We start from the raw sequence: 12,425 nt of genomic DNA on the forward strand, positions 1-12,425 counted from the left end.
ACCTTTGAAAGCTAAGTTAGCATATGCTGTGGTCTGAATATTAAAAAGGGGGGGGCTACTTACCAGTGCGCCAATTACACCACCCAAGTTGAAGATAGCCCAGAACCAGGAGATGAATCTGCCCTTGGTGTACTCATCGGGATAGCTCATCATGATAGTTCCCTGAGCAGTCCAGAGACAAGCAGCACAAACACCAAGGAATGCGCCAGCAAAGATGAGGAAACCGGCATTCTTGTTATGGTTGTAGGACAAGATAGATGCAACGTAGAGAAAGTAACCGAATCCACCAAAAGATAAGGTGTAACGGAGTCCAAGACGGTTAGCAATGGAGCCTGCAAAGAAAGCCACAATAGCAAAAGTGCTGTAGAGAGCAACGTTGGCTTTGTCGGTGTCCCGAGGATCAACAAGGCCACCTGCACCAAGACCACTAACTGCATTGAACATGCCAGGGCAGAGAAAGCAAACAAACGAGACCAAGATAAGCTGGGCCACTGGTGAAGCATACCAGGGGGTATAGAAATGGCCAATCTTTACCCGACGATACATCCATGGGGGGCCTGTATGCTGGTAAGTCCCTATAGGGATAGCCGCATCCGGGCCAGAAGCTACTGGCCCAGAAGCTACAGACACCATTTTTATAGGAAGCTGTTGATGCGTGCTGGTAGTCAAAAAGTAGATATCAGTGTGAGTCCGGACCCTATGGTATTGGAATAGATAACTTACTTGTGTAGAGAAGTTGTAGAGCCGTGAACGGCGCGTTTAGCAGAGTTAAACGGATTGTAGACAGGTGTAGAGAAGGAAGAAGGTAGTTAAGAAAGATGGTGAGAAAGGAAGAAAGGAAGAGGAAGTTGGTGTTTAAAAGAGGTAAATAAGGAGGTGAGGGTTTTGTGGGAGAAGAAGAGAGAGGACAGCAAAAAGAGAGAGCAAAAGAGGTAAGCGAGGAAGTGAGAGTTCTCAGTAAAGCACATACATTACAATGTGCGGAGAATAGCGCTAAAAGAGAGCATATAGAGTAAATTCTACATAGTTCCTCACCTCACTTTACAAACAAAGGGGCTGGATTGTGTGCTTAGAGCCATCTCTATAGCAACAGGACAGATATAAAGATGAGAAAGTCCTGCAAAGCAGCCCATATCATTCTGTTAGAATGGCTAGAATATTCTATAGGGTATATGGTATCTAGGGTATATTATCAGAGAATGGCGGTCCCGCTTTGATAGTGATCTTTGGCTATCATGTTGATAATGTTCGCTCCATCTACCTACATCACGGCGGACTTTGCCAACCACACCAAGTCAAGATAGGTGGAAGATGTCGAGGGTGTCAAATTCCAACTATACAATAAATATATATGTATCTATACGAGTGATAGATACATGATCATTTAATGGGAGATATATATGCACTTGCATGCAGGTATCGAGATAGTGGAGGTATCGACTGTTTAGCCGCGCGTCTAAGTCTGCAGGAAGCGCCCTTGGCTCGGATCAGTCCCTGGTCTAGCGCTCGCGGCTATCTGGGGCACCAAAAGCTTGCCTGACAACCTCGTCTTCTCATCTTCTTGGGGACGCACGGCAAGGCTTCCTCGGGGCTATATCGACGACGGTAACGTCTTCCCGCTATGGTATCACTCACCCACTCCCTTCAGTAGCTACCGCACAGGATCGTCCCCCACCACGCAGTCTAGTATACAGAGTACACACATCATCTTCTTGGGTTGCAGAGCGTGTGTGATGATATCTCGCAATCCCACCCACCTTTTCCCGCCCTCGTCGTCGTCTTCTGCGACGTCAAAACTTCCTTTTTCCTTCTTTGGTTGCATCGAGCATCATGTGATCAATTAGTCAGAACCATGGTACCGTGGTAGTACTGTATTTTTCGCTTTCGAGAGTTACCATACGATACTGTTTATTACCATGTAATGCGGTTGTTTCGAGTATTGACCCCACTTTAACGCAGAGAAATAAAGTTCTTATGTCGCATTGATGACTTCATCGCTACAACAAGCAAATGGTTTTTGGATGCGACGGCGACTTCGAAGCTCTCCGCCAGATGGAACAGAGGATGGAATATGGATGGCTCAGCCTAGAACGGCGATGGCATCTGCCCCGAGGTGAGCCGCTTATTGGAGGGAGGTTGGGGCCAATAATGGAATGTCCGCGATGGCAAACAATATCTGAGAATATATCTTCAATACATCCGCCCCCATGGGGTTCAAGAGCTTTGTCGTAGTTCGGTCCTCCGACTACCACCACAAATAATCAAATCAAAAAATCTTGACTCCCTGCCCCTTCCTCATCATCATAAAGCGTTCTATATCTCTGTTGGTATAAGTCAGACCGACGCCATGCCGTCGATCACCAGAGAAGTCCTTGTTCCCCGCGTCACCAAGTTCACAAACTGCCGTATCCCCAGTAGGCAGAAGCTGATCGAGCAAGACCTTTGGGTTGATTCTGTCACTGGCAAGATCTTACAGGGCCAACACGCCTTTTATGAGGATAAGGTGTGTCCTGACCAGATCATTGATCTGGGCGGGCGTATCCTTGCACCAGGGTTTATCGATGTACAGATAAATGGTGCAAACGGGTTTGACTTTTCAGTCCCCCAGCCGACAAAGAAGATCTTCGATGAGGGACTGAGGGAGGCTGCTCAGGCATTGGTGAAAATGGGAGTGACATCCTACTTGCCCACCGTCACCAGCCAGAGTAAAGAAGTATATCCAAAGGTATGTTCTCTTCCATGTGTTGGGTATAACATTGGCTGATACTAGGTAGGTTCTTCCATCCCTAGGACCATCAGGTCATCGCCGTCGTGCAGAAGATGGGGCAGAGTCCCTCGGCGCTCACGTTGAAGGCCCATTTCTTAGCCCAGGAAAGAATGGCATACATAATCCCGAAGTTCTCATCGCTGCCAACGACGTCAACGACGTCATCCAATGCTATGGACTAGAGAACTTCTGCAAGAGCCAAACTCCACCGGGCCGCATGCCTATCAAGATGATAACCGCCGCTCCCGAAGTGGGCAACATGCTTTCTCTCATACCAACAATTCAGTCTCAGAACATTCTCTATTCAATCGGCCACTCGGATGCAACATACGAACAGGCCATGGCCGCAGTTTCAAAGGGCGCTACCATGATCACCCATATGTTCAACGCCATGAGACCCTTCTACCACCGTCATCCAGGTATCTTTGGCCTTCTGGGGCAGTTTGAACAGCGTCGTCCGTTCTACGGTATCATTGCGGATGGAATCCATCTACATCCAACCAGCATTCAGATAGCATACAACGCCCATCCAGCTGGTATGATCCTAGTGACGGATGCGATGAAGCTATGCGGTATGCCAGACGGTATCTATGAGTGGACCAACGGCGACCGAATCGTGAAACAAGGCGCAATGCTCACTCTGGAGGGATCGGAGAAGCTAGCTGGAAGCTCCGCTACTTTGATTGAGTGTGTGAACAACTTCCGCCGATGGGCTGGAGCAAGGACAGTCGAGGCGATTGCCGCTGTCACCGAGACTCCGGCGAAGATGTTGGGTATCCTTGATAGGAAGGGTAGCTTGGCCCCAGGCGCAGATGCAGACCTTGTGGTGCTTGGAGAAGACAGGCCTGCAGATGGAGGTATGGGCACATTGACCGTTGACCAGGTGTGGAAGTTCGGCGTCAAGGTATTTGACACGGAGAAGGTTTAGATGTTCCCGCCCTTGTATTTTACTTTTGCATTGGCACTCACTTGCATTGATTTGTGTTTTCGGCAATAAGGCATGATAAATAGCTATAGCTTACCCTGAACGTGATTATGATGTTATGATAGATGATAACAGTGTATAAATAACAGAATGAAATTCAACGAGTGCAAACTCGGCGTCAAAATAAGGTCACTTTCGTTTACCGCTTAGCCTAATTTGGTCTAGTGCGCTCATTGCTTTTATCTCAGCCAGGATAGGTAGTGTTCCAGAAGAGGCAAAGCTTCATCCCAAAATAGTTAGTGTTAAGCATCAATTTGGGAATGAGGGGTAGAAAAATTTTCAGCCTAGCCTAATTTGGTATTGACTCGAGTCCGAAAATGGCCTTTTTGTTTTATCGATAACACAACTGTGGGTCGCTTAAAACCTAATTCCGGATAAGATGAGGTGATATAATTTTAATATTGCTATACATCAAATTATTTAGGCAGTACCTATGTGCTAGTTACGAAGGTCAGAGTGAATCTTCGGGAGTGGAAGATTTCCCTCGGGATCACAATCGATATGCGTTTTCAAGGAGGCGGGGAAATAGCCCAAGGAGTAAAATATGGACTTATTTCTTAGCCATAATATAGTTCCACCCCGAATATCGTTGTTATCAAAACAGAGATAATCCAGTGAATGAAACCCCTGAGAGTTAACTACTCACACTTTCCTCGAAATCCTGGCAACTGGCCCAGCTATTATCTCACAATGGGCCAAAGCTTTCACCTTATTGCGCCTCATCGTCGCCAGCGACTTTTCGGGCATAGTAACTTGGCATATGGCACACTTTTAATTTCAATTCCAATCTCCTTCAATAATTTTGATCATATCATCGGCGGCGTTATGCGTTATTCTCCTCGATATCGTCATCCGTGTCCGAGTAATAGTAATCAGATTCCTTCTCAAGTCCAAGGTCTTCGCTTGATGTTTCCCCGTCTGTATGGAATGGAGTACCGAGATCGGAGTAACCACCATTGTACGTGTCGGCCAGAGCATTCCACAAAGACGACATTCTAAATGCTCCATCTCCATCACGACCGCCCGAATATCTTCTTCCATGTTCTTCTGTTTTTGGGATGACAATTTCCTCGTACCAATGGCTATTTCTAACTAGCTCATGCCACTCCCAACATCCAATAACTTCGGGCGCTGTAACTTCCCATAAACAGAGGTAATGATCCTTATAATATTCATGATTTCTGTGGTATGGGTCAGGTATTCCGTAGCAACGCATTTCAACGCCCATGTCAATAATAGGTAGGCCTATCGCCGCTCGGACGGCTGGATTGATAGCAATGATCGTTTGTGCGTCTCTCTTTGTAGATCTAAGATTTACAATTTCCTGCACAGCTCTTGCAGAGGTTGTGAATGAGATGAAAGGGGTTGGCTCCCAGATTGCATGGTCCGCATGGATAGTCAGATATTGCTTACGAGCCTCTTTAGTATCTAGACGCTGACGTGGCAATCTTGATACCATCTGGTTTGTTTCTTTGTCAGGCTGGCTGCCGGAATAGCGGTCCCATACCCTCAATAGTGGTGCTCGTAGGGCCATGAGAGAGTTAGAGCGCCATGGATGTCTATCCTCCTCACTAATATCCTCCCCCTGGAGAGAAGGATATAGGAGACTCCGCGCAATGTCACAATTTAGAGGGTTACCCACCATCTGGGCGCTAAGTAAAGTATCACGATGTGTAGTGTGACACGTACCGTAGCCATACTTGATGTGAGGGATGCCACGATTATATAGTTATCTCAGGTGGCAATAAAGTAAAACTGATCTTGTAAGGTTGGTGATAATTCCGGAATAGACATAGGTTGTATTATGAACTAGAAGATTCGCTGAGCTAAAGAGAAAACTTTAATGGACATGATATTCGTTATTGCTTCTCTATATATCAAGGGTCTAAATCGGGCCCCTAAAACCAGGAAATGTTAAAAAGAGAGAGAAAAATATGCTGCCTGGATGGTATATATATTCGAAAATGGAAAAGAAAAACACCAGAACCTTTTTTGGATCATCCGAACTCGTTAGAACAGTTAGTCGTCATCATCATTAAAGGCTTATAGACGAGAAGAAGATGGGCGCCATCCTGCTTCTTCAGCGATCAGCTCAGCTGCACGCTCGCCAACACCCAAAACAGTAAGCATGGGGTTGATGCTAGGCATGTCAGGGAAGACGCCGGCGTCCGCAATTCTGACATTCTTGAGTCCTCGGATCTTGAGGGTTGGGTCGACGACGGCCATGGGGTCGTTCTGGATGTCACCCATCTTAGTGGTTCCGGCAGGATGGTAGACGGTGTGATGGACTGCTCGGCCGTAGGCGCTCAATTCCTCGTCTGTAGTGGTGGCTGGGCCAGGAGCGACTTCACGCTTGATCCAGCTTTTGAAAGGTTCCTGCTCGGCTATCTTACGGGCTGCTTTAAGACCCGCTACGATGGTAGCAGCATCGTATCCCTCGGGGTCAGTGAAGTAGCGGAAGTCCAGGGCTGGTTTGACGGTTGGATCGGCAGAGGTGAGGTAGAGTCTGCCTCTGGAGCGAGGACGGGGGATATTGGGAGTGACGCAGAAGGCGTTGACGGGAACGTCGTAGCCTAGACGGCCGGTGTGAATGCCGAATGGAATCTGATAGCAGTGCATCATGATGTCGGCGCAATCACCATCAAATCCGGCTGCGTTAATGGGCTCGCGGCGGAGGAAGACACCTGCATCGGAGTCCATGGTGGTTTGGTTTGGTGGGACGGGCTGGTTAAGCTCCCACATAATAATGCTTTCGGGGTGGTCGACTAGGTTCTCTCCCACGCCAGGTACGTCTTTGACAACGGGGATAGAGAGAGAGGAGAGCTGTTCGCGCGGTCCAATGCCGGAGAGCAGGAGGAGACGGGGAGTGTCGACTGCGCCGGCGCATATGATGGTCTCCCGCTTGGCACGGAGGGTGAGTTTGGTCCCTGACTGGAGGGTAACGTTAACTCCGGTGACGGTGTCTCCGCTAACATTAACCTTTGACACCCAAGCATGAGTCAGGACGGTGAGGTTGGGCTTCTTTTCCGCTCCGCTGAAGATGGGGTGGATGTAAGCAACACTTGCGCTACTGCGGCGGCCGTCATCCGGGTTATAAGACACCGAGAAAAAGCCGGCACCGCTAGTCATCTTGCCCTCAGAGCGAATGACCTTGTTAAAGTCGGGGACGATTGGGACATTGAGAGAGGTCGAGCAGGCTTGCACCCAATCCTTGCAAAGCTGGTTGCGGTGTCTGGAGTGGATAGGCTGCACGGTGTTGCGGAGATTATCGATCACACGAGTGAATGTGTCGAAGTTCCAGCCCTTGCACCCTTTGCTTTCCCACACTTTGCAGTCATATTCAAACGGACGGAAGGAAATGAGGGTGTTGTGGCTCGAGCAGCCTCCCAGCACCTTTGCACGAGAATGGCGAATGTGGCTGTTCCCTACACGCTCTGTCAGTCTTTCAGCTTCTTCGAACAAAATTGGTGTCTGCGGACTCACCCATGGGCTGTTCGGTGGTGCCGTAGTCATAGTCGAATTCACCACCCAGCAAGCCCAGCCAATCCTTCAGCTTCAAAACACGGTCGTCCATGTAATCGCTGGGGCCGGCTTCGATGAGCAGGATCTTCTTCCGCGGAAGATACTCCGCCAGCCTGCTGGCAATCACACAGCCGGCAGTACCACCGCCGACAATGACATAGTCGTAGCTGTCGACATCAGCCGGAGCAAGATGAGTGACGGGGCTGGCCATTGTAACCGGTGCGTATAGACGAATTCGAACAGGCGAAAGGGCGCAAGTATGAAATCGGCAGTTGTCGTTAATCCAAAAGAGCGGTGCGAGCAAGCTCCTAGCGGCAGTAATTTAACTTATATCAAGAAGGATGGAACAGGCACCAGGAGAAACGAACCCTTTTGAGGCGGCCGGTCCCCCTGATATATATAGATTTGTAGATGGCCTGATTTCCTCCTACCAACCCCATCCACAACGAAGGATAAAAAGCGATAAACTGCTCGCCGAGAAATGAACTCTGGATAACCTCCAGCTCGTTTTCTCCATCGACTTATCCCGGCGGCACCAATCACGGCCATCTTGCAGCGTCTCCACAGGCGGCGAGTTGGAGATACAATCCCTGGCCACCGGAGTCTCTGTACATGCTTCCGCGCATCGCTAGCTAGCAGAGCTGCACTCGACATGGGCCTCGAGTGCGCAAATCATGGCATCGAGCTGGCCCAAACGGCGCTTCGTATGGCCAGCAATTGTCCGGAGTCGATGCTGGGGTCGACAGCGATCTGGCGCAGGGGATTCCTAGCCCGTAGCAACACCTGCAGCCCACCACCATAGTCACCAGTACGGAGGTACGCGGGAGACCGTTAGGGGCCTTTTTTTTTGGTCCTCTTTTTTTTCCGCCTGTTTCAAACTTTTGCGCCATCCTCCACTTGTTCCGCTGGGTGGGATGACAGCGTTGCCAGATCTGCTGGACGATATACGGCCCGTCCCCAAGGGCTGCCCTTGAAACCGAGGCTTCGGAGATGGGCCTTTTTCGTTTCTTCTTTTTCTTCACGGCCAAGACGAAAAGGAAGCTGGTCGCATGCAGAGTGACATCACTGGGAGGGGCTCTTCGGCTTTTGCTCGATGTTGAAGCTGTTTTGCTGCTTGTCTCTTTGCTGGTTGTGCGATATCGTGAAGTTGTAAGTTGTTAAGTCGTTAAAGCCGTTGGGGTCGAGATGTCGTTTAAGCCGCAGCGTCTCTACTACCACGGCCAGCCGCAGGCCAGCACCTCGAACAAGACGTTTCAGACCGTCAACCCGGCGACGGAAGAAGTGCTAGCAGACGTCGGTGTGGCCTCGGACGCAGATGTCGACCAGGCAGTGAAGGCGGCGCAGAAGGCGTTTCCGGCGTGGTCGAAGACGCCGCATGTTGCCCGCGCACGCATACTATTGAAGGCCGTCCAGCTGCTGCGAGAGAGAAATGATGAGATAGCCAGAGTTGAGACGGCAGACACGGGCAAGCCCTTCTCGGAGACGAGCACGGTCGATGTGACGACGGGGGCGGATGTGCTGGAATACTTTGCCAGCATGGTGGCCGGCGGAGGCCTCAACGGCGAGACGGTACAGCTACGAGACGACGCCTGGGTCTACACGAAAAAGGCTCCATTGGGCGTGTGTGCTGGCATTGGAGCATGGAACTATCCCATACAGATGTAAGCCGGCTTCTTCTATGTCTCACTCATTGCTAGCTGCGTGCTAATTGATTGATGATAGAGCGCTGTGGAAGTCAGCTCCATGTTTGGCTGCGGGCAACACGATGGTCTACAAGCCCAGCGAGTTCACTCCGCTACATGGTGAAATCCTAGCAGACCTGTACACCCAGGCTGGACTCCCAGCAGGCGTCTTCAACGTCGTCCATGGCGCAGGGGAGGTCGGCGCCTATCTCACCGCACACCCGGCGATCGCAAAGGTCTCATTCACCGGCCAGGTCGCCACTGGCAAGAAGGTCGCGGGCTCTGCGGCCGGAGGCATGAAGTACGTCACCATGGAGCTGGGCGGGAAGAGTCCCTTCATTGTGCTGCCAGACGCAGACCTAGACAGTGCGGTTGACGGGGCGATCCTAGCAAACTTCTTTAGTACAGGCCAGGTCTGCACGAACGGAACGCGAGTGTTTGTCCCCTCAAGCATGAAGACGGAGTTTGAAAGCCTGCTGGTCAAGAAGATGCAATATGTCCGGGCTGGGGATGTAATGGATCCAGCTACCAATTTCGGTCCCTTGGTGTCTGATGTTCACTATAAGAAAGTGACTGATTATATCAAACACGGAATTGAGCAGGATAGGGCCAAGCTGTTATACGGTGGTCTTGAGAAGCCCAAGGCCGGTTCGTCTTCTGCTTCGTTTGACAAGGGGTACTGGATCACACCCACTATCTTCACCGACTGCCGGGACGAGATGAAAATTGTCCAGGAAGAGATATTCGGTCCCGTCATGTCGATTCTATACTACAAGACCGTCGATGAAGTGGTCAGACGAGCAAACGAGACCCCCCTTGGCCTTGCGGCCGGAGTATTTACGCAGAACATCAACCTTGCGCACCGGGTAATTGACCAGCTCGAGGCTGGCATCACATGGATCAATTCGTGGGGGGAGTCGCCGGCTGAGATGAGTGTTGGCGGATGGAAGCAGAGCGGCGTTGGCGTTGAGAACGGTCGACGCGGGATTGAGGCCTGGGTCAGGACGAAGAGCACCCTGGTTGATATGAGCGGTGTGGTGGCGACGAGCTTTACGAAGCTGTAGCGAACAAGTTGGATGCTGATCTTGTTGGCCAACAAGGTGATATACCTAGCCTGGCTTATACTAGCTAACTAGTTAACTAGTTCACCGCTGAAAATTTCAATGAGATTAAAATAGTAAAAGCGGATAAAAGCGATCAATTTCTAATGCTCCTTTCTTTTGAATCCCAAAAAATGCAATAAACGAACGTAACGCTAGACAGAACGCTAAAAACAAATGAAATGGACATAATATACATCATAGACATCACACATAAGCCTCCCTAAAACATAACAGAACGAATTGACCGGTATACAAACTAGTTTGGATATAATGATAGATACTACAATGCTATGTATGTTAAAGCGAACGAGGAGAGAAGAAAAGAGAAAGACCAGCCTATACTTCACTTTCCTCCCCATCATGCAAATTGTAAGTGAAAAACGGTTTATACCTGAGTAGGAATTCGAGAACCCATGCGGTCGAAAATCAGGTCTCCGCCACGCATGGTTTCGTCCAGGCCTGCAATGGCAGAGTCGACAATACGTGAGGACATACTATCGGGCGTAAGCTCGTCTGGATCGCTGTCTTTGCCATTGAAGGCTGTATCGATCTTGAGGCCTTGTCTAGACCCAACGGGGGTGCCGAGGTCTGCTGGTGGAGCAACGGGCACATATGGCTTCGTGAACTGGACGAGAGGAGGGCCTTGTGTACGTGCGTCGGTGCCAGAGAGCTCGATGCTTTCGAAGTACTGGGATATTGTTAAAAATGTGCATATATTATATAGATGGAGGGGGTTGCCGCGTTACCTTGACAGTTTTGACTTTAAGTTCGAGAGTAGCGTCCTCGTCAGCTACAATAAGAGGGTGTTGGTGTAGCTGGAGAGCAGAGAGCGTCCACATATGGTTGACGCCTCCTTCGATACCCTTTTGCAGGGCCACGGCCTTGTGCACTCCAGTCACGACGATGACAACCTCTCGTGCATCCATGATGGTCTTAATGCCGACTGTGAGTGCGGTTCGAGGCACCTGAGAGAGATCATTGCCGAAGAAACGGGAGTTTGCGAGGATAGTATCGTAGGCCAGTGTCTTAACCCTAGTGCGAGAGCTGAGACTGGATCCAGGTTCGTTGAAGGCAATGTGACCGTCTGGACCTACACCACCCAAGAAGAGGTCTATACCACCTGCTTTGGCGATCTTTGCCTCGAAGTTTTTGCATTCTTTGGCAAGGTCAGGGGCGTTGCCGTCTAGGATGTGGATGTTGCTGGGTAGTATGTCGATGTGGGCAAAGAGATTGTTGTACATGAAAGTGTGGTAGCTCTGCGGATGGTCCCGGGGCAGTCCAACATATTCATCCTAACTCCAAGCCTTAGTTTGAGGTTTCTTTATAGAGGGACAGCAACGTACCATGTTGAAAGTCACGACATGTTTAAAGGATATCTGTCCGGCTTTATACCGCTGGACTAGAATCCGATATACGGTCTCGGGACTGCTTCCAGTGGGTAGGCCAAGCACAAACGGCCTCGCAGCCGAAGGTGAGAACGCATTGATACGGCCTATTATATGCATTAGATGGGTTGAATAGTAAAAGAGTAAGTTAGGGGACAAACGTACTGACGATATAGTCTGCTATGTATTCAGACACAGCCGCGGGGTCTTTTCTAATGATCACTCTCCTAGGTACCGTTAGTCTATATCATCCAGTGTATTGGTAGTTGTTGGGACTCACATATTGACTTGACTTGACTCCTTCTAATTGAAAAAGTGCAATCTATAGTAGTGGTTGGGCTTGAATGAGAGGATATCTGCTGGAACAAAGCAGAGATGACTGCTCATATAAGTTCACCAATTCGACTACAATCCGAACGTCATCCCCTCCGCCTCCAGCAATCTCGGCCCAAAATCATAGTTTGCTTTGCTGCTGTAACCTGCACCAAGGGTAACATTTCCCTGAGCGCATGATACTACTCCGTATACATTTGATAACTCAATCAAACATGTATACTCCTACTCCCAAAGACAGTCCTTCATCCTCTATCCTAATAAAGCGGAGATCAAGGTTGTTGCCTTGCCCCCTCCGGGCCGCTCTCCATATCACTGTTGATCGTGACTTCACGCCATCGCCAACCTGTTGTAGTCTTGTTGCCGTCTTGCTGTCATTATCTTGCGTCCTTATGCATCTCGAAGTATCAAGCGGAAGTAGACAAACAACCGTAAGTTAGAGCTAGTACCGGCTGTATCGGAGCTGTATCCATAGTTACATTGTAATGTAAATACGCAGCCTTTACACTGCAACGTCGCATTTTCAATTAACTCGTTGAACTAGTTTAGGCTCGAAAAATGGTGTGGGGGATAACTTTGCCGTCGTTGTACTCTGGCTGTCTGTCCCGCGTCTGATTGACATGAGTTGAAGCTGAAGTTGAAGTTGAA

The 12,425-nt window shown here is 49.6% G+C and overlaps 6 protein-coding genes across 6 annotated transcripts in view; 2 read left to right on the top strand and 4 right to left on the bottom strand.

Annotated features, from left to right (window-relative positions):
* The window catches only part of MGYG_08174 (DUF895 domain-containing protein), a gene marked incomplete at both ends in the record, with an annotated part of 1,742 nt that extends 1,109 nt beyond the window's left edge, over window positions 1-633 (bottom strand). Inside the window, one exon of the mRNA XM_003169948.1 lies at window positions 64-633. Within this exon, the coding sequence (XP_003169996.1) occupies window positions 64-633 (570 nt within the window). The remainder of the gene's footprint in view (window positions 1-63) is intronic.
* Window positions 634-2,347: 1,714 nt separating this feature from the next.
* MGYG_08175 (N-acetylglucosamine-6-phosphate deacetylase) lies at window positions 2,348-3,695 on the top strand (the record flags this gene model as incomplete). The annotated part of the gene is made up of 2 exons (XM_003169949.1): window positions 2,348-2,725; window positions 2,775-3,695. The coding sequence occupies 2 exons, from the start codon at window positions 2,348-2,350 to the stop codon at window positions 3,693-3,695; spliced, it is 1,299 nt and encodes a 432-aa protein (XP_003169997.1).
* An 880-nt stretch (window positions 3,696-4,575) lies between these two features.
* MGYG_08176 (hypothetical protein) lies at window positions 4,576-5,450 on the bottom strand (the record flags this gene model as incomplete). The annotated part of the gene is made up of 2 exons (XM_003169950.1): window positions 4,576-5,337; window positions 5,442-5,450. The coding sequence occupies 2 exons, from the start codon at window positions 5,448-5,450 to the stop codon at window positions 4,576-4,578; spliced, it is 771 nt and encodes a 256-aa protein (XP_003169998.1).
* A 345-nt stretch (window positions 5,451-5,795) lies between these two features.
* MGYG_08177 (choline dehydrogenase) lies at window positions 5,796-7,485 on the bottom strand (the record flags this gene model as incomplete). The annotated part of the gene is made up of 2 exons (XM_003169951.1): window positions 5,796-7,177; window positions 7,236-7,485. 2 exons carry the CDS (start codon window positions 7,483-7,485, stop codon window positions 5,796-5,798), a joined length of 1,632 nt encoding a protein of 543 aa, XP_003169999.1.
* Window positions 7,486-8,459: 974 nt separating this feature from the next.
* Window positions 8,460-10,020, top strand: MGYG_08178 (betaine aldehyde dehydrogenase; the record flags this gene model as incomplete). The annotated part of the gene is made up of 2 exons (XM_003169952.1): window positions 8,460-8,935; window positions 8,997-10,020. The coding sequence occupies 2 exons, from the start codon at window positions 8,460-8,462 to the stop codon at window positions 10,018-10,020; spliced, it is 1,500 nt and encodes a 499-aa protein (XP_003170000.1).
* A 424-nt stretch (window positions 10,021-10,444) lies between these two features.
* On the bottom strand, window positions 10,445-11,738 carry MGYG_08179 (glucosamine-6-phosphate deaminase; the record flags this gene model as incomplete). The annotated part of the gene is made up of 5 exons (XM_003169953.1): window positions 11,725-11,738; window positions 11,610-11,671; window positions 11,403-11,551; window positions 10,806-11,351; window positions 10,445-10,747 (listed from the first exon to the last, which is right to left on the bottom strand). Coding segments are annotated over exons 1-5 (1,062 nt in total). The 5' UTR covers window positions 11,727-11,738.
* Window positions 11,739-12,425: the final 687 nt, after the last annotated feature.

Source organism: Nannizzia gypsea, genomic scaffold (assembly GCF_000150975.2).
Source record: "Nannizzia gypsea CBS 118893 supercont1.8 genomic scaffold, whole genome shotgun sequence".
Classification (NCBI taxonomy): Eukaryota; Fungi; Ascomycota; class Eurotiomycetes; order Onygenales; family Arthrodermataceae; genus Nannizzia; species Nannizzia gypsea.